Source organism: Nycticebus coucang, chromosome 5 (assembly GCF_027406575.1).
Source record: "Nycticebus coucang isolate mNycCou1 chromosome 5, mNycCou1.pri, whole genome shotgun sequence".
Classification (NCBI taxonomy): Eukaryota; Metazoa; Chordata; class Mammalia; order Primates; family Lorisidae; genus Nycticebus; species Nycticebus coucang.
This window is the reverse complement of record NC_069784.1, coordinates 96007133-96027160: the sequence shown is the minus strand read 5'-3', so window position 1 is coordinate 96027160 and position 20028 is coordinate 96007133. Positions and strand designations below refer to the sequence as shown.

The 20028-nt window shown below is 36.2% G+C and overlaps 2 protein-coding genes across 15 annotated transcripts in view; both read left to right on the top strand.

Annotated features, from left to right (window-relative positions):
- The window catches only part of FAM184A (family with sequence similarity 184 member A), a 128003-nt gene extending 123328 nt beyond the window's left edge, over positions 1–4675 (top strand). For 8 of the 11 annotated variants that reach the window (XM_053591441.1, XM_053591445.1, XM_053591448.1 and 5 more), the window contains 2 exons: positions 2535–2743; positions 4327–4675. In XM_053591441.1, the coding sequence (XP_053447416.1) occupies positions 2535–2743; positions 4327–4408 (291 nt within the window). In that variant the 3' untranslated portion in view covers positions 4409–4675. Of the gene's footprint in view, positions 1–2534; positions 2744–3608 lie in introns of all 11 variants that reach the window. The other 3 variants (XR_008380161.1, XM_053591442.1, XM_053591450.1) reach the window with 3 other exon arrangements.
- Positions 4676–17948: 13273 nt separating this feature from the next.
- Positions 17949–20028, top strand: part of MCM9 (minichromosome maintenance 9 homologous recombination repair factor) — a 99065-nt gene continuing 96985 nt past the window's right edge. For all 4 annotated transcript variants that reach the window (XM_053591290.1, XM_053591292.1, XM_053591291.1 and 1 more), the window contains exon 1: positions 17949–18248. The gene's annotated coding sequence lies outside the window, so the exon portion shown is untranslated. The remainder of the gene's footprint in view (positions 18249–20028) is intronic.

Below are 20028 nucleotides of genomic sequence, written 5' to 3'. Positions count from 1 at the left end.
TTACCTACAACTTTTTCAGAGAAGGGCTTTACTTCTCTCAGTCTGATTGTTCTTGACAATTAAAATTGAACATGATTTATTCTTACACTTTGTCACTCTGTTAGGACAAGTAGAAGATCCTTGAAATGGACATGTCTAATTCTTACACATCCTTGTACTCTACCTTCCCTTCCCATGGGTCCATTCATAGTAGATTGGGCATTATGGGTTTTAATAAATATTTGTTCAGCTGAAAAATTTCATCACATTCTGTATAAGCCACCACAAATTATTCTGTGCATAAAGCAAATAATAAATAATACATGATTATTTATCAGCTTCACAGGAATTATGAATCTTTAGCAAAATCAATAGTTGAATGAATAAAAGTCCCAGTGCCAAAGCTGTTCTTTAAATTCATATTTTATTATGTTTCACATTTACTTAATTTGTATTAGGCCCTTACCCAGAAATTCTGCTTTCAAAGCTCATGAACACTTACTATCCTTCCATTACCAGTTGACATGCTCCTAACTGTAAACGTGAATGTTTTATAGAATACAGTGACTATAGTAGTTGGGCACATAGCTGTATTTCCACAGCCTTAAATACTGTCTGGCACATAGAAAGCTCTCAATAAAGACTGGCAAATAAGTGAATATAATTAGTTTTCATTTTTAAATTTACAATTTAGGATGAAATATGCTTTTAATTAGAAAGTTTAACATGTGTCTTGCGAAAACAACATATCAGAAATATTTTCATTTATTATTTATTTTATTATAATTAAATTTTTGGGCTACAAAACCATTTACTGTAGAACTTTATCAATGATACTTTTGATTTCTGAAAGTAGAAACCTTAGGTAGGTATAATTATGCCCTCTGGTGACTAAAATAATAATATGCAAAAGGTACATCTCTTAGAACTTTGAAACGACTTCTGATCCCTAATAAAGATTTTACTTTTCACAAATAGTTCTGAAGAAGGTATTCTTTCTCTCTTTTTCTGGTTATGCTGAAATAGGTTTCTTGCCAGTGATTCTTGTCATAGAATATGACTAAAGGAAAATGTCTGGATAGTGAGATAATTACTTTATAGGCAAAGGAAAATTACATCTTGTATATTAATTGCATCATTTCCTAAACTCTGGAGTCATTATGCTACAAATTATTCCACAAATTTAATTACCATATGTCTAATTAGCAAAAGATGAGAATATTCTAAATATCTTACAACATGTTAATTTTTATTCCTCATAGCAAAATTAATGGTCATTGATTCTAGAGGTGTGAATAAAATATTTTGAGACTTAAGTTAATGATTTGCAAGATGATAAATTTTTATAATCTGCAGTTGTATGCCTTTTTTTAAGATAGGGTCTTGCTCTGTTCCCAGGGCTAGGGTGCAGTAGCATCATCATAGCTCACTGCAGCCTATAACCATTGAGCAATCTTCCTGTTTATCATCCCTGATCTCACTTTTCTTAAAGCATTCAATGTGATCTTTTATTTCCTTTTTGTTTTTGAGACAGGGTCTCACTCTGTCACTTGGGCTAGAGTGCAGTGGTGTGATCATAGCTTACCGCAACCTCCAGCTCCTAGACTCAAGCAATACTCCTGCCTCAGCCTCCCAAGTAACTGGGACTACAGGCATGTGCCACCAGGCCCACCTAATTTTTCTATTTTTTTATAGAGATGGGGTCTCACTTTTGCTCTGGTCTCAAACTCCTGGCCTCAAGTGATCCTTCCACCTTGGCTTCCCAGAGTGCTGGGATTACAGGTGTGAGCACCACACCTAGCCTGCCTGCCTCTATTTACCTGTTAATTTTAAACATGGATTAAAACAATAAGAAATATTGATTGCTGCTGTTTATAACCTTTAAACTTAAAAAAATGAGCCAATTAACAATACTGGCAGTTAATTGGGAAGTTAGACTTAATTATGCAGATTTAATTTTCTCTCTTTAGAAAGATGTCACAGTGAATTTAAAACCAAATTATTTCTCTCAGTCAGCTATAGCTCTTAAGTAGAAATGTGAAATTTATTTCTAACTATGTTGCCAAGCTTTTTCTCATTCCTTTTCTTTTTTCCAGGCAAGAACTGCCTCCCTTTGACAGATGGTTAAATTTCATGGACCTCTCTTAAAATTATGTTTAACTTTACCCCTTCTCCTAAATTTAAACTACACCCACTTAACCTGGTGGTATCTATAAGTCCTGCTCTTTCCCCCTCTCTTTGCCCCTTTGCTCCAAGTATTCTTTACTCTTTGGCACTCTTTATCTCCCTCCCCTCCCCGTACACCACTCCTAAATACTTCTTCCTTGTTTTTTCTGTCCCAGTAGCATGTGTGTCTTTGAGGATTCCATGTAGATAAAGAACACCTCCAAGGATTCCCAGACCACAGTTTGGGTAACACCAGTTAATTTTGACATCTTAATTTAACATAAAGCTTCCAAAAATTCCCCATACCAAATTTTTATCTTCTCCTTATGCTTATTTTCTCATTTGTCCGTGTGCAGGGACTATCCTCACATGTATTATTTTTAATGCAGCAAAAGAAGAAGAACGATAAATCACCAACAAACAGGTTTGTGAGTGTTCCCAATCTAAGTGCTCTGGAATCTGGTGGAGTGGGCAATGGACATCCTAACCGCCTGGATCCCATTCCTAATTCTCCAGTCCACGATATTGAGTTCAACAGCAGCAAACCACTTCCACAGCCACTGCCACTGCCACCCAAAGAGCCCAAGACATTTTTGAGGTGAGCCCCGTCTCACCAATGGTTTTTTTCTTTTCTTTTTTAACTCGAGCAATTTACCTTCTTGCCTTGCAGAAGTCCACTACTTAAGAACCTAATGAAAGAAATATTACTGTGCAATATTTTCAAAATATATTTATCACCTCTCTGAAGAACTCCCCCTTGACTTTGTTGAAAAATATTTTTTTCTAATTTCTTGTCATCAATTTTCTAAATGCTTGAAGAGGTGTAAATGTGATGTATATGCTTAGAATTTTAATATTTATGGTAATTAGTTCATTTTTGGTATTGTCACAAATTTTTTATTAATAATCCACCTTTATTATAGAACTTTAAGGTGTTTTTAAGTGGTTTTTATTTGTTTCTTACATATTTATCTCTCCCTTTTCTTGTTTGCCAAGATTATTTATAAATACATATGCTTACTGCCAAAATAAAAAATATGTAAGCACTGGGAACTTGATAATATACTTAAGCAAAAAATGAATTTAGAAAAAGTAAATAATTTTCAAAATTGACATTCCAATTTTAAATGACCTCAGCGTTGTTGATTAAATGTATTAACAAGTAAATTTTCAATGAAATACATTGTTTAGCTGGTTAAGTCAGAAAGTACTGTTGTTTTATGTTCACCTTACTATTAGAATTTTGCTGTTTTAAATTTAATTTTTTTTTCTTATTAAATCTTAGCAGTGCCACGAGTAATAGTCTTAGAAGTAGGCAGTTTTTTTGGGGGGGACTAAGTGATTAATGACTACTTCAGTAAAAAAAAATAGTAAGAATGAAAAATAGTCAAATACACTTGTGAATGTGTCTCCTGCTAAATATTTTGTGTTGCTTATTTTCCCTTGTGCATGGGTATGTTCAGGTATCAGTAAGATGCATGTGCATGAGCTCAAGGAACATGACTACTGGAGTTTCCATTACACATTGTTGCGTGCCTTGTAATTTTCCCCAAAGACGGTAGGGATTCTTTTATTTTCTCAAGTAGCCCAAAGAATCTTTAGTTAAAATTAAGATAAGTACAAACTAAATAACTGTGAAAGGATAGGAAATTGGATTTTTAATGTACTCCTTTGCCTGGAGTATTGATCATGGAATTGTGATTATAGAAATGAAAGTTTAATATAAATATGCACATAGTTAAAAATATTATACCTTGATTAGTTACTTAATTTGGTTATATTTAAGGACACTCTATAAGAATCAAATGCTTGTGTCAGATTCTGAAATTTTAATTAAAAGGGAGCAAAAGGTGCTGAAAGAGGAATGTTATCTTATTCTCTTATTTTCCACAATTCCTACTAAGATTTTTTATTCAAAGAAGGTGACATTATTTTTCCAAATTATTTCTGTTTTTGTAATTGTTGCGCTGTGGCTCTTGCTTAGCTGACTTCATCTGAGCTGCTGATGCACTCTCATGCTTTCATGGAGTGGAGAACTGATTCTAGCCGAGAGGGGTAGCAAATCTTAAAAACATGGGGAGCCAAATGTGGTACTCTACAATGATGTTTTTGTGTGTTTTTCCCTGAATCTTGCAAAACCACTTAATGCCGGGTTCCATGTCTCTCTTTTTATGAATTCAGTCCTCCTCAGAGTGAAGCTTCCCCAGTGGCTTCTCCAGATCCCCAGCGCCAGGAGTGGTTTGCCCGATACTTCACATTCTGAGAGAACTGTGTTGGCACAGCTCTGTGTGGACTGTTACTCAGAGCATAACTTTCTACAAAGCACTATGTGACAGGCGTTCCTATGTCAAATACTGTGAATGAGAAAGTATTTGTCTCTCCAATTTGAAAATGCGCTGTATTTCCTGCGATAATTATTGGAATCGCTCTATAAGGTACTATATTATGTGTGTAATTATAACAGTTATTTTTATTTGAGATGGAAGAGTCTTTAACCTTTGTAATTACTGCATAATAAATTTTGTTAGAACAAACAGTAACTCTCTTCATTTTTTTCTAGTAAGTTCACTTTCATTTTTAAATACTTTTTAATTCCAGGTAACACTTGCCAAGAAAAAAAGTTTTACTGCATTAGTAATCATATTAATATCAAATTATTTGACTTCAATCAAATCATAACAAAATCAGGATAGGGAAACATAAACTAGTAACTTGTTCCCTTACAATGTATAATTTTAACATATTTTCAAAATTGAGGAGGCTAAAATGAAAGCATATATGTAAATTGTGGACTTTCAAATACATAAAATACTTATAAGAGTTTTTTTTATGCTGATAATTGAGATCTAAAACTTTTAATTGTGTTTTATGGCCCAAAGTTACTGGGAAAAGAGTGAATAGTCAATGCTGTTTTAATTTGTCTTAAAAGCCAGTTTGTTGGTTTTCTAAGTAGGCAATTTAGTATTGATACACGAATCCAACTAATCACTATCACATGTTAATGAGACCTTTCATTTCTTTAAGCTTTGGTCAATCTTGGCAGTCAGAAGGAGTGCGTCCAGTTCTAAGAGAACCAAATTTAGTGGGTTTAAATAAGGTAGATTTTTAGAAGAATCTGGGTGAATTGGATAAGTGCAAGTAAATGTTTTAAGTGGGAATAACCTAAATTCTACAAAGTAAATTTAAAGATGTTTATTCTGAGTCAAATACATGTGACCACAGCCTGGGCAGCTATACCCAACAAGTCTTGAGAAGTGATCCTGAGGTGGTGGTTGCATTACAGTTTGGTTTTATACATTTAGAAAGACAGGAATTGCTGGTAAAATCCTAAGTAAATGTATTGTTTTATCCTCACAAGGTGAAATGTTTGGAAGTGAGGACTTAGAGGTTATAGGTGAGTTTAAAGATTTTTGATTTATAATTGATTAAACAAATAAAGCTCTGTCTAAAGACTTGAAATGTTTCAAGATAAGGAAGTTTGCTAATCAAAGGTAAGCCACAATATACAAAGTCAAGAATCTGTTAACCAAATTGATGGTCTGCATGTGACTTAACCTTTACCCTGCATGGGCTTATATTTTGTTAATAATTTAGTATCTTTTTTAAAAAAATAATAACCATTTTATTTGCTCCTAATTCTGTGTGTCAGCAATTTGGTTTGGGCTTAGCCGAGCAGTCTTGGTTTTGCTCAAGTGTGGTAGTGATTTCATAATGTCGCAACATCACCCTTTAAATGCATAAAATTTTTATCTGCCAATTAGACCTCAATAAAGCTGGAAGAAGAAAAAATAAGCTACAATTACTATATATTAGGCACTGTGCTAAGGAGCAGTGTAAGGATTATCTTATTTAATCTTATAAATCCTCAAGGAATAAATCATTGCATGAGTGTTCACTGTTGGCAAATTATCCTAAGAAGTTTTTCGACAGAATACTTGCTTGACATTGTTTTCCTCTAAGAGATTGAATTTTCTAATTTCAGTATATATGCCACTGAAACAAACACAGGATTGAATTTTCTAAGAAAAATGATTAGTGATTATCCAGAAATAATTATTGTTATAAGCACATATTCTTGCCCTAGTTTATACATATTTCATAATTTGGACATTCACCAAGGATTTGTGTATTAGCACTCATGCAGGTGACTGTGCTAGATGTAAGCTAACAAAGATGGTGAACACCTGTCCTCAAGGGACTCACTGTACAATTGCTGACATAGTCCAGAACCATGCTTTTCTAACAGCAATATTAGAAAATTTACAAGAGAAATTTATGGAAGATACAATGGGAGCAGAGAGGAGGGAGTAATTAGCTGAAATTGTTAAAAAGGAAAACTTGATATAGAAGGAGCATCAAGTATAATATTGAAAGATGAGTGGTATACCAGACAGACCAGGGCAGTCTCAAACTGCTGGGCTCAAGTGATCCTCCTATTTCAGCCTCCTGAGTAGCTAGGATTACAGGTGCACACCACTATGCCCAGCTCGTCTTTAAATTTTTTTGTAGAAACAGGGTCTTGCTATGTTGCCCAACAAAGACCTCAAGTGATCTTCCTGCCTCAGACTCCCAAAGCCCTAGGATTACAGACATGAGCCACCATGCTGACCTGGTCCCAACACTTCAGTTTTTGCATTTTAAATGGGAACGGAGATGAGAAGATAGATAGTAAACATAAAGAATTGGTGGGAGTTGGTGACGTATATACATGGAACAGAAAGATAACAAAGGATAGGCAAAAGAAGAAGTTTAAATTCAGATGATGTTGAATTTAAAGTTTCTCTGGAATAATCAATAGATAGCTAAACACCAGGATTGGTAAGTCAGAGAAGAAAATCTGAGCTGGATATTTTGGAAACGTGGCCTGAGAGAGGAAGGTGAGAACAACATGGAATGAGGTCTTGAATAGAACTTTGGGAGACAACATTGTTGAAGGGGCGGCAGGGCTTGAGTGAACGTGAGAAGCAGAGTTGTAGATTCAAATTAAAAGCATGATGTTCTGGAAGAAGAAAGTTTCAAAGAGAGAATAGCCAGCTAACAATATCAGCTACAGGTATCAGGAAGGGGAAAAATGAAGTGTCCATTTGCATTAACAATTACAAGATGGTCTTAGCAAGAGCAGACTCAGGTTAATGGTGGAAGCAAAAGCCAAACTCCAGGAAAGAAGTAAATGGAATTTGAGGAAGTTGACATGTAAGTAAAAGCCCCTCTTTGAAAAAACTTAGCCATACTATGTACAGGGAAAGAGAAATTGAAGTGATATACTGATGGTCAGGGTCAAGATGGGTTTTGTTTGTGTCTTTTGGAGACTTTATTACATTTTTATGCTAGAGAAAGTTTAAAAGGACAGGCAGAACAACAGATAAGCAAAAATTTTATAACAACCTTCAACTGTCACTGGGGTTATATATTAAAGGGATGATCAAAGAAGGTATATATAGTTAAGGTTGTGAAGAAAAATAAATTTTAGCAAGACATTTATTTTTATATAAAAAGCCAGATGGATTTATTTATTTATCAAAACAATCTCACTATGCCATCCTGTGTAGAGTGCCAAGGCATCAGCATACCTCACAGCAACCTCAAACTTTTGGGCTTGAACAATCTTCCTGGCTCAGCCTCCCCAATAGCTGGGACTACAGGTACCCACCATGATGCCCAGCTAGTTTTTCTGTTTTTAATAGAGACAGGTTCTCACTTTTGCTCAGGCTGGTCTCAAACTCCTGACCTCAAGGGGTCCACCACCTCAGCCTCCTAGAGTGCTAGGATTACAGGTGTGAGCCAGTGTGCCTAGCCTGGCTGAACTTTAATACCTCCAGTACTAGGAAGCTCCTTCCTCCAAGGCTCCCTAGAACTGGCTTTGCCACCAACGAGTATCTTAAACCCTGCAACTCAGTCTCCTGGACTGTCTAATAAAATGAGACCTTCTACTCTACTTTACCTAAAGGATAATATGAGATCTTTTATAAGGTCTTGAGAAAGGTCTAAATTGCTATAGGTGAGAAAATAGTTGTCTTGGAAAGTAGAAGAGCAAATACATTAGAGAAATGGAAAAGGGCTGTCAAGCAGGAATTGAGGTCAGAGACTACACATCAAACCCATCAGCATGATTGTAGTTTGGGGCCATTTTCAGCTACTAGGGCGCAAGTTTGTAAACAGTGGATAGTTGAACTTAACAGGATTAGGATATTGTTAGATAAGTAAAGCATTACACAACAGAAAGAGGGATGTCAGAAAAGCTGAAGTTTTTTCAGAGAAATGATAAAAAAGTATTATTTTTAGTCTCTGTTGACTGGGCTAGAGTGCAATGGCATCATCATAGCTCACTACAACCTCGAACTCCTGGACTTAAGCAAGCCTTGTATGTCAGCCTCCTAAGTAGCTGAGACTGAAGGTACATGCCACCATACTCGGCTAATTTTTTAATAACTTCTTTGTAGAGACAAGGTCTTGGTATGGCTGGTCTTGAACTCCACTCCTGCTCAAGCAATCCTCCCACCTTGGTCTCTCAAGAGTACTAGGATTTCAAGCATGAGCCACCCAGCCTATTTTTAATTTTAAAAATATAATTTTAATTTATTAACAGTCAAAATCTGTTTGAAATAGCTAAGAAATAACCTTTTATGTATACGATCAAGTAATTTATGACAAGGGTGATAAGATTATTCAACTGGGAATAATTTTTCATAAATAGTGCTAGGAAAACTGGATATCCACATGTAAAAGAATGAAGTTGGATCATTATATAAAAATTAATTCAAAGTGGATTAGAGACCTGAACATAAGAGCTATAAAATTCTTAGAAGTAAACATGGGGTAAAACCTATGTGACTCTGAATTTGGGAACGATCTGTTGGATCTGACACCAAAAGCACAGTCAACAAACAAAAAAAAATTGGTCTTTATAAAAATTTAAAATTCCTCTGGATCAAAGGACAGTATCAACAGAGTAAAAAGACAGCCTACAAAACTGGAAAATATTTGCAAAGCATATATTTGATAGGGGATTAACATGCAGAATATATAAAGATTTCTGAAACTTAGCAACAATAAAAACAATTTAAAAGTGCACAAAGGACTTGAACAGATATTTCTCCAAAGAAGATTACAAATAGCCAATAAGCTCATGAAAAAAAAGTTCAACATCACTAGTTAATTATGGAAACATAAGTCAAAAACACAGTGAGACATACTATTTTCCACCCATTAGGATGGCTTTAAAAAAAAAAAAAAACAAAATAAGAAATGTTGCCAGGTATGTGGAGAAATTGGAGCCTTTGTGGGGATATTAAATGATGAAGTTACTGTGGAAAACAGTTTGGCAGTTCCTCAAAGAGCAGAACATAGAATTACCATATGATCCAGCAAATCTATTGTAGGTATATACCCTAAAGCAGAATTGAAACAAAGACTCAGATAGATACTTTTATACCAATCATCATTCACAGTGGCCCAAAGGTGTAAACAACACAAGTATCAGTCAACCTACAAATGGAAAAATAGAATGTGGTGTATGCATATATGGAATATTAGCCTTAAAAAGGAATGAAATTCTGAAACATGCTACAAGAGACATGGACCTTGAAAACATTATGCTAATTGATACAAGATAAAAGAACAGATATGATTCCACTTACGTGACGTACCTAGAATAGGCAAATTCTTAAAGACAGAAAGTAGAATAAACATAACAAAGGGCTGAAGAGGGGATATAAGGGAGTTGTTTGACATTGAATTTAGGAACAATTTGTTGGATCTGTTAAATGGGTACAGAGTTTCTGTTTGGAATGATTTTAAAAGTTCTGGAGATGTATAGTAGTGATGGGGTTTGCACAACATTATGAACTTAATGTCACAGAATTGTATATTTAATCGCTGCTTGGCCTTTTGGCTAAGATCAAGTGAATTGTATATTTAAAAATGGTTAAAATGGTAAATTTTATGTAATGTATATTTTACCACAATAAAAACAAAAGTACTTAAGTAGTGGAGTATTATCCCAGTGACCTTGCATTGGTTTCTGAATAAACACAATATGTAAATTATATTATAAATTGCTGTATTTATAAATTATTTAAGGTAAAACACTACTAAGATTCATTCCTTTAGCTTTTTTCCTGATGCCATTTTCTATGTGAATGTTCTACTGTTTGACACTTCAGTATATTTTAAATTAAGTTCTCATATCTGAATAAAAAATGTTTAGAAGGTATAGTCAGAGAAAGAACAATGGCCAGGAGATGCTTGAGATTACATCAGATGCCACACACCCACCCACCAACTTAGGGGTTCCATCTTGAGTACTGCCAATGCATTTATTTCCCTTCTTATGTCTGAGCATTTTAGGTTTGTGCCTCAAGGACACAGTCGCCCCCTAATGAACTCACTTGTCACCTCCTCCGTGAAGGGTTTTTTCATTCTCTCACACTGAATTAGTATTTCCTTCCTGGGTACACTCAGAGCACTTACTGTACAAACAACAAATACTAAATGCCAGGCATTATTTAAGGTAATGCTGGAATGACCATATCATTGAACAAAATACAAGTATTCCTGTCCTCATGAAACTTAAGACTAGAAGCAAGTGAAATAAACAAGCATAATAAATACACTGAATATTGGAAAGTGCTAAGTACTGTTGGAAAAAGAAAAGCATGGTAGGATGGGCTGGGCTGGATGCAATGCGGTATTAAATAGCGTGTTCTGGGGTGGCCTCCTTAAAAGATAATATAGGAGCAAATGGTCTTGAAGTCAATTACCTTACAATTTATCTCTTGGCTTTCTGTACTAGTACAATGCCTGACCACTACCAAGTTAGGGATGAATTGAATGAAATAGGTCTGTAAGAGACACTAACACCATGTCTGTGTGTCCACGGTTCCTGCACATATGTGTTGTACATATACCATAAATAAATTCTTTTAAACTTTACATTCATTGCCACATTAAGATTATATATACACCTACTTCATTCAGAGAGGATTAGAAGTGAATATAAAGACAATAAAAATGTATATTTTTTATTGAAGCTCCTAATTAGATCATTGTGGAAAGTCAGGACTGATCGAAAGAATACAAATAGGTAATGGAAGGCTGACATACCTGGGCTTCCACTTCCACGTTTCCCATGTGTCTCTGAGCTAGGGTGAAAGACGGATTACCTGAAAAGAGGAAGAATTTTCAGGAGAAACAGCATTCTTCATCCTGAATTCTAAAAGGAATTCCTCATACAGAACTTTTTTGTAGGTGATACCTAGATGATTTCATGATTGGCATTCTCAATTATTTTTACAGTAAAAACTGAGGTAAATTTTGCAAAGCTCTTTCCTTGAAGTAACCTTTGATAAAAGGGGAAGTCTAGCCCACGAACACTCAGATGGAAGATTTAATAGTGCCAGGCTACTAAGTAGTATCTGTCTAGTGGTGTAACTTGAACCAAGAACAGACCTGAGGATGAAGGTGTGAAAAGTCCCAGGGGGGAGCGTCCTTACATTCCTCACCTCTAAGCTAGGCTTTTGGCTAGCAGTTAGAGGTTGTAATCTGGCAAGTCATTAATGATAATGTCTGTACTGTTGCTATTTTATAATTCTGATGATAGAACCATATGCTCTGGAAATAGTAGAAGTGACATCAAGTTAGGAAATCTGAGATAACCTAGGTTATGGTCATCTCCCCTGACCATTTCAAGCATAATGAACGTTTTCTTCAGAAAACTCCTTGTAATTGAATCCATTTTAGTTTAAAAATCACTCCTTACTGGATTTCCAGAACTCTTGTGTCATAAAATATAGCAGAAACAATTTTGACTGGATAATTTTCAAAGCAGCCATTGATAACATCCACCATGGCCAAAGAATAGCCTACTACATGCTCTGGAAGCTTCTGTTTGGAGCTACGTGACTTCCTGGTTTGAGACTTAGCTGCAAAATGTCCTTCCAGAAAACTAAAATTTGCTGTGTGCCAGTTACAGACATTACATATCGTGGACAAATCTCTGATTTCATTTTTCATTTAATAACTTTATTGAATAACTATTATGTACCAGTTATTGTTCAAAATACTTTTGTAGGCTGGGCTTGGTGGCATGTGTCTATGGTCTCAGCTACTCAGGAGGCTGAGGCAAAAGGATCATTTGAGTCCTAAGTTACAGTTATCTATGATTATGTAGGGCACTACAGCCTGGGTGACAGAGCCAGACCATCCCTTAAAAAAGAAGAAAAACAAATTTGTCGTTGATGTTGAACCATTCTTTTCTACTAATAATTTAAAAATAGAACCACAATTCATGTTTTAAGAACATTATCAGAAAATAGGGGAAATTCATCCTTCTTTTGACTGTGATTGAGTAACAGCTGGGCATTGATCAGATGTGATATCCACCCACAAAGATCAGTCTTAGCAATTGCAATAGACTTAAAAGTGCTCTTGTGGGCCCTGCACAGTGGTACGAGCCTGTAATCCCAGTATCTGGGGAATCTGAAGTAGGAAGATTGCCTGAGGCCAGGAGTTCAAGACTAGCCTGGGCAAAATAGCAAGATACCCTTCTCTACCTCTCTACCAAAAAAAGCATTTTAGTAATAAAAACATTTATTCTGTAATTTACTTAATTTCAGATATTCAATAAAATGAGTTATGCAAGAGGAGTCTTAGGTAGGTGTGTAGACACTACAAAATTACAGGCACTTGAGGCTCCTGGGGCCAGCCAATGAGTCATTAACACTTGTGTTTTCTCCACACACTCTCCCTACAAAAACTCCTTGATCCACAGAATTGATCCCTGGCAGTCATGTTTTAACTCTATGACCTGGCTGTAGATAATCAGACCAAAGATCAGCACTGAGTAGAATGCCATAGCATCATCACTCACAGCAACCTCAAAGCCTCGGGCTCTCAAGTAGCTGGGACTATAGGCGCCTGGCACAACATCCAGCTAGCTTTTCTGTCTCACTCTTGAGAGACATCTCACTCTTGAGAGACATCTCACTCTTGCTCAGGCTGGTCTTGAACTCCTTAGCTCAAGTAATCCACCAGCTTCAGCCTCCCAGAGTGCTAGGATTACAAGTATGAGCCACTACTATAAAAAATTGAAAATAGACAACTAAAAATTTCCAGAAACAAAACAAAATAAATGATTAAAAACTACATAATTAACATTATGAAATATTAAGTGGTAGATAAATGCGTTGAGACATAAAGGGAAATATATTTCTTTTTTTAATTGTAAAAATAAACATTTATTACAAAATCAGAAAAACATGCCTTATAAAACATAATTTTTGACAACAGGCTGTCAACAAAAAGTGTGATTAGGAAGAAAGAATATTAGTTAACATGTAATATTATACCCACCTCCTCAATCATACCACTGGTTATTTTGGAAAATGTAATGTTAGCTCTAAGGACTTTAGACATAGCTCAATGTTTGTGGCATGATTTGCCTTTCATGTTTTATTGATTTCCAAGTTTAAAAGTATAAGCACAAAGGATAATATTTTATAATATTGAATAACATGCACATTATAAAAAAATCTTCTCTTTTAATGAAGTCTATGGACTCTTCCTTTCTGATTCTAGGTACTTTATGTTATTGTTATAACAAGTTTGTATTATCAACTATTTAAACCCTCAGGGCCCAATTATCCTTAAATTTTTCTAAAGAAATGATATCCCCCCAAATGTTTTCAATATTGCATCTTTGGCCCCTTCTTTGAAAAAGGATAGAGTTTAATTAACACTAAAATTTTAATTAATACTTAAGTTTAATTAATACTAAAAATTTTTAATGTGCAAGAATCTAATTGCTTTTTAAAGCAAATATAAGGAATAAAAATATGGGACTATTCCAATAATCAAATGGCAATAAAAATGTCACAGGAAAAAGATTTAAGGAAATATTAAATACAACAAACATAATTAGAACACAATGCAATGATTTGATTTTAGTGCAAAAAAAGCAGCTTAATTTGGTAAAAGTAACCAAATATTGTATTATATTGAATACTAAGCTAAGTAACCATAATTAATCTTACAAATTCTCTAATTTCATAAGGACTTTTGAATAAATTTAAGCCTCATTTTTTAAACTAAATGCCTATTCAACAAAGCTAATTGGAACAAACGCATTTATGCAAATTTACATTCTAGAAGAACAGCAAAAAGGAGACATTGTTTAAAGATGAATTAGAAAGTTCTATTTTTTCTTCATGAGTGTGATCAAGTTGCAAAGAACATAAATTTTCTCTTTGCTTTTCCTAAGAATCCTTTAGGATTCTAAAAGGAATCCTTCCTTTTCAGAAATCTGGTTCTCTTTCTCAGTGTGTGTTGGGGGTGGGGGGGGACCAACCACCTTCCTGGGGGCTCAACTAGCCACCACTTTTCTGTATGTGCCTGGGACACTGCTTAAATCCACACCATGTTCAAAAGGGAGGAGACAAGGGTAGCAAACTGACTTCCCAGCTGAGAGTGATTCCCTGGACAAGGAACCTAAGAAAGTGTATTTTAAAAGACCCAAATATAACTTCTAGAGATGAAAACTATAATGGCTGGGATGTAAAAAACGTTGAATAGCGCTCGGTGTCTGTAGCTCAAGCAGCTAGGGTACCAGCCACATACACTGGAGCTGGGACATTCAAACACAGCCCAGTTCCGCCAAAGAACAATGACAGCTGCAACCAGAAAATGGCCTGGCGTTGTGGCAGGTGCCTGTGGTCCCAGCTACTTAGGAGGCTGAGGCAAGAGAATCGCTTAAACCCAAGAGTTGGAGGTTGCTGTGAGCTGTGATGCTATGGCACTCTATGCAGGGTGACAGCTTGAGACTCTGTCTCCAAAAAAAAAAAAAGTTGGATAGAATTAACAGCAGATTAGATATTACAAAAGATTAGTAAACTTGGCATAGAAATACAGAGGAGAAAAAAGTCCAAAAATTTCAACAGAGTATTAATAAGTTCTGTAGGACAATGTCAAGTAGCCCAATATATGTACAGTAGGTGTCCCCAAAGGAAAAGGGTTGAAGATAGAGATTAAAAAATATTTTAAGAACTAAAAGTCAAAATAGTTTTTAAATTTGATGAGAACTATAATGCCACAGACTCAAAAACCTCAAGTACAAGAAGTATGAAGAAAAATACAGGGTGGTGCCTGTGGCTCAAGTAGTAGGGCACCGGCCCCATAAACCAGGGGTGGTAAGTTCAAGACCAGCCCCAGCCAAAACTGCAAAAAAGAAAAAAAAAAGTAAAGAAAAATACATAAAAGCAAATCATAGTGTTCAAACAGGTGATAAAGAGAAAAACTTCAAAGATGTTATATACAGACAAATCAAGATAAAAATAACAGTAGATTTCTCATTGGAAACAGTAAAAGAAAGAAGAAAGTAGAGCAATATCTTTAATATACTGAAGAAAGAAAACAGCCCTGTCAACCTACAATTTTCCATGGCCAGTAAAAATATCTTTTTGGTTTTTTTGAGACAGAGTCTTACTCTATCGCCCTGGTACAGTGCCATAGTTTTTGCTCAGGCTGGTCTTGAACTCCTGAGCTTAAGGGATCTACCCGTCTCAACCTCCCAGCATGCTAAGGCTCCAGGCATCAACTACTACACCCAGCTACCAGTAAAAATATTGAATACTAAGCTAAGTAACCATAATTAATCTTACGAATTCTCTAATTTCATAAGGACTTTTGAATAGCTAAATTTAAGCCTCATTTTTTTAAACTAAATGCCTATTCAACAAAGCTGATTGGAACAAACACATTTATGCACATTTATATTCTAGAATAACAGTAAAAAGGCGACATTGTTTAAAGATGAATTAGTTCTATTTCTTTTTCTTTCTTTCTTTTTTTTTTTTTTGCCACACGGTAAGCAAAGGAAAAATCTTTAGGCAGCAAGAAAAGTTGTATCAAGAAATGTTATATAATTAAAGTCTGGGTTAGGAAGAAAACAAAAAATATTTGAAGAAATAATGGAAGAGCACTAGAATTGATAACTACAGGGGTAAATAAATAAAGTTAATTTCTTGTTATCTAAATCTATTTGAAAGATAATTGGTAGTTTAAATAAAATAACAACATATCATGAGAGGTTTTTTAAATTCTTTTTTTTTCCTTTATGAAGCTGTGTAGTTCAAGTATCATGAGGTTTATAACATATCTAAGATGTATAGCTACAATAGCATAAATGCTGGGAAGGGCAAAGAAGTATAGTAGCCCTTAAAAGTAGCATATGATAAATTAAAGATTTAGTGGCTCTAAAGTAGCCACTAAAATAACAAAGAATTATAGCCAATAAGCTAACAATGAAATAAAATAGAATCATAAAAAAATTCAATCCAAAAGAAAGAAAAAGATGGAAAAGGGAACACAGGAGAGATGAGACATACAAAAAATGAAAAGCAAGATGATTGACTTTAACCTAATCACAGCAATAACCACATTAAAATGGTCTAACCATGCCAATAAAAGGCAGAGATTGTCCAGTGGAATAAACAAGGCAAGATCCAACTGTATGCTCCCTACAAGAGACACCTTAAGAAATGGGTAGCTCAGAGACATGGAGAGAGGGAAATACTGTCACTCTCATTCTATAAGACAAAAACTGTGCAAGCTCCAAATTAAAGACTTTTCTTGAACCCATCAAAAATCTATGGTCACAGGGCAAAGCAACTAACCTGAAATTTGGCGAAACCAAGAAAGGATGTCTGGTCTCTTCACTTTTATTCAACAATGCTTTGGAGCATTTAGCCAGGACAAAAAGGCAAAAGGAAAAGTCATCCAGAAGGGAACAGAAGTCAAACTTCTTTTATTTACAAACAACAAATCCTGCTATACAGAAAATCTGGTGGAATCTACAGAGAAGCTACCAGAACTTAAAAGTGGTATTTTACAAGACTGCAGATTCAAGATCAATGTTAAAGAATCAACTGTATTTCTACTTATTATCAAAGAACAACCGGAAACTGAAATCTAAAAATGCCATTACGTAACATTAAAAAGTGTAACAGCCTACCCCAAACCCTAGATTTGGGGATAAATATGATTTAGGAATAGACATGAAAAAAGATCAAAACATTTGTTGAGAGAAATAACACCTAAATAAGTGCAAAGGCTTACTTTATTCAAAAGTCATAACTCAATATTATCAACATGTAAATTATTCTCCTATAGATTTACAGCTTCAACATAACTCTAATCATAATCCCAGCTTTTAAAACAAAGTGGCAAGCTGATTTTAGAATTCATAAGAACACAGGGGACCTAAAAGAGCCAAAACAACTTTGGAAAAAAAAGCAAAATTAGAGGCCAAACACTATGGGATTTCAAGACTCATTATTCATCTATAGGAACCAAGAGAGTGTGGTATTTTTGTAAAGACAAACAGATCACTGGAACAGAATACAAAGTCTAGGAATAGACCTACAACTAATTTTTAATTGACAACTGATTTCTGTCACAGGTGCAAAGGCTCTTTGAAGAGAAGAAAGCTCTTTGAACAAATATCTTAGACATTCATACAAAAAAAGTGACTTAAGTCCCATACCTTACATCACCTAAAAAATTAGTTCTAATTGGATCACAAACCTAAACATAAAATTCTAAAACTTTTATCAGAAAACACATGCGGAATCTTTGTGACCTTGGGTTAGGCCCATTGTTTAGCCTTAGAACAAAAACAATCCAAACACACAACCTAAGTCACCCCAGTCCGCCTCTCGGTCCCAGCCCCGCCCCTTCCCTCGGCTACGCCAGGGCCCCGCCCCGCCCCGCTCCGCCCCTCAGTCCCAGAGGCTCGGCGGGGCGCGCGCCCGCTCACGTCTCCACCCGGAAGAGCAGCCGGCGCCGGGAAGTTGAAGCGGAGCGCGGCCCGGCGACCGCCAAGTGCGCCGGCCCAGCCGAGTCCACGGCTGCAGACCTGCCCAACGGAGACTGCGCGTCCCCGCGGCCGGTGGCGCCTCGAGCAGCACGTGCACGTGCACGTCCCGCCCTCGTTAGCTTCCTGGAGCGGTGGGTCAGCAGTGAAGACCCTGACCGGCCGGCCAGACCTCTCTGTGCTCCTGGGCCTCAGGAACAGCGAGTCCTCGACGACTTTTGACACTGCTTGTCAGCCAGTAAGTAACAGCTGCCGCCTCGTTTCACGGTTATTTCCCTGCAGTTCGCCCCAAGTCTCGCCCACGTCTCGTTAGTTCAAAAACTATTCCATTCTGGGACCGGCCAGGCCAGGGTGCCTGCCTGGAGCAGAGGCTGGGAAGTGTGCAAGACCTGCCGACATGTCGTAGGGCAGGGGCTAATTGCAGAGACCCTCTGAATTAGAAAGTTTGGAAAGCATCCTGCGAAAATGAGCCGACCCCACGTTTGCCTTGCGCGGGAGCAGCGGCCGAGCGGCTGGGGAGGAGGCGCGCAGACGGCGCGCTCCCGCGAGGTGGGGGCGGAGCCGGCCTCGGCAGAGGGCGTGGTTATAGGGGGCGGGGCTGCCGCGCTTCCCAGGAGCCGGCTGGAAGGTGTCGGTATCGGTGGGCCCTTTGCTGTCTTTTGGGCGCTTCAGTTTGGTTCAGGACAAAGTAACGCAAAATTATTTTTTGTTTTGACCCCAAATACGCAATAAGAAAAATAAATTTACTTTTTCACATTTCATTCAACTCTTAAAATGCATCTTTGGAGATCAATGTCCTTTTGGGTCTATTTTTCAGTCACCAGAAACTATTTTTTAGGACAGGCTATCTTCCATGTAAATTGTTTGACATGCAGAACTATATATAATTAAATTTATTACTACCACTGGGATTTTCATTTTAAGTAACAACTACCTTTTATGTGAGGACAGTTGTTTACGTGATTGATTGTTCTAACTTGCCCTAATGTACATCCATGAAAGAAAGAGTTTTTAAATACAAAAATAAATAAAACCCTATTCATATTACAAAAAGAAAAAGAAAGTTGTGGAATGACCTTTCTTAAAACAAGAAGTGTCTCCAGTCCATATCTGGATAGGAATGTTTATGAGGTTAGCTAACTGCTTAGAAAACAACTGATTAGTCAGTTTTTCCGCAGATACTGAAAGAGAATGCCATTTTCAAAAAAGAGTAATCTATAGAATCTATAAATTGTTGATATAACCTGGCAAAATTTAATCTGACCATAATTTGAACCTTGGATTCTGTGGCTACCCATTTCCTGCCCTTATGTGGAGCTGTTTCAAACAGCTAAATTTGTGGCTCTAAATTTAATAGGCTTTTATAGAATCTTAGAGATTCTCTTATAGCTGCTCTTGGGAGTCCAGATTATTATTATTATTATTAATTATTTTGGCAGAGGCCACATCATGGAAATACTTTAAGCTTCGTTCCTGCCCTGGTGCTTTTTCTGCTTTACACTTGGCTGAATTTATATTACCTAACCAAGACAAATTACTTGTCAGAGTGATGACAATAAATTTGTTTTCACTCATTCTCTTGTATGTACACTTACTCATCTCTTAATATCACACTGGCATCCTATAGTTGTCAGAATTCATAGAGTGAGTGTTGTCAGAGTTATATGGTAGTATACCCACTTTATATTTTTCCCACCTTCCAGAATACTAGGTTCTCAGAGAAGGAAAAATACTGCTAATAAATATAGCATGTATAACACATTTTTTAGAATGCTAAACTGTGAGCTTTGTAACAGTCATCTTTAATATTCTTATTTGTTGTGCCTGGAACAATAAATGATGGATAAATGAGGTAAGGCATAGTAAAGTACACCTCCTTGCTAATGCTCTTTTCCCAAGTCAAATAAGAGTTTCTTATTTGGACAGGTTATTTGTAAACTGCCTGGTGCCACCACTGGAATTGTCATCTCATTTATGTTTAATCCTTCTCTCCTTTTGCTGCTATTCATATATTGCAT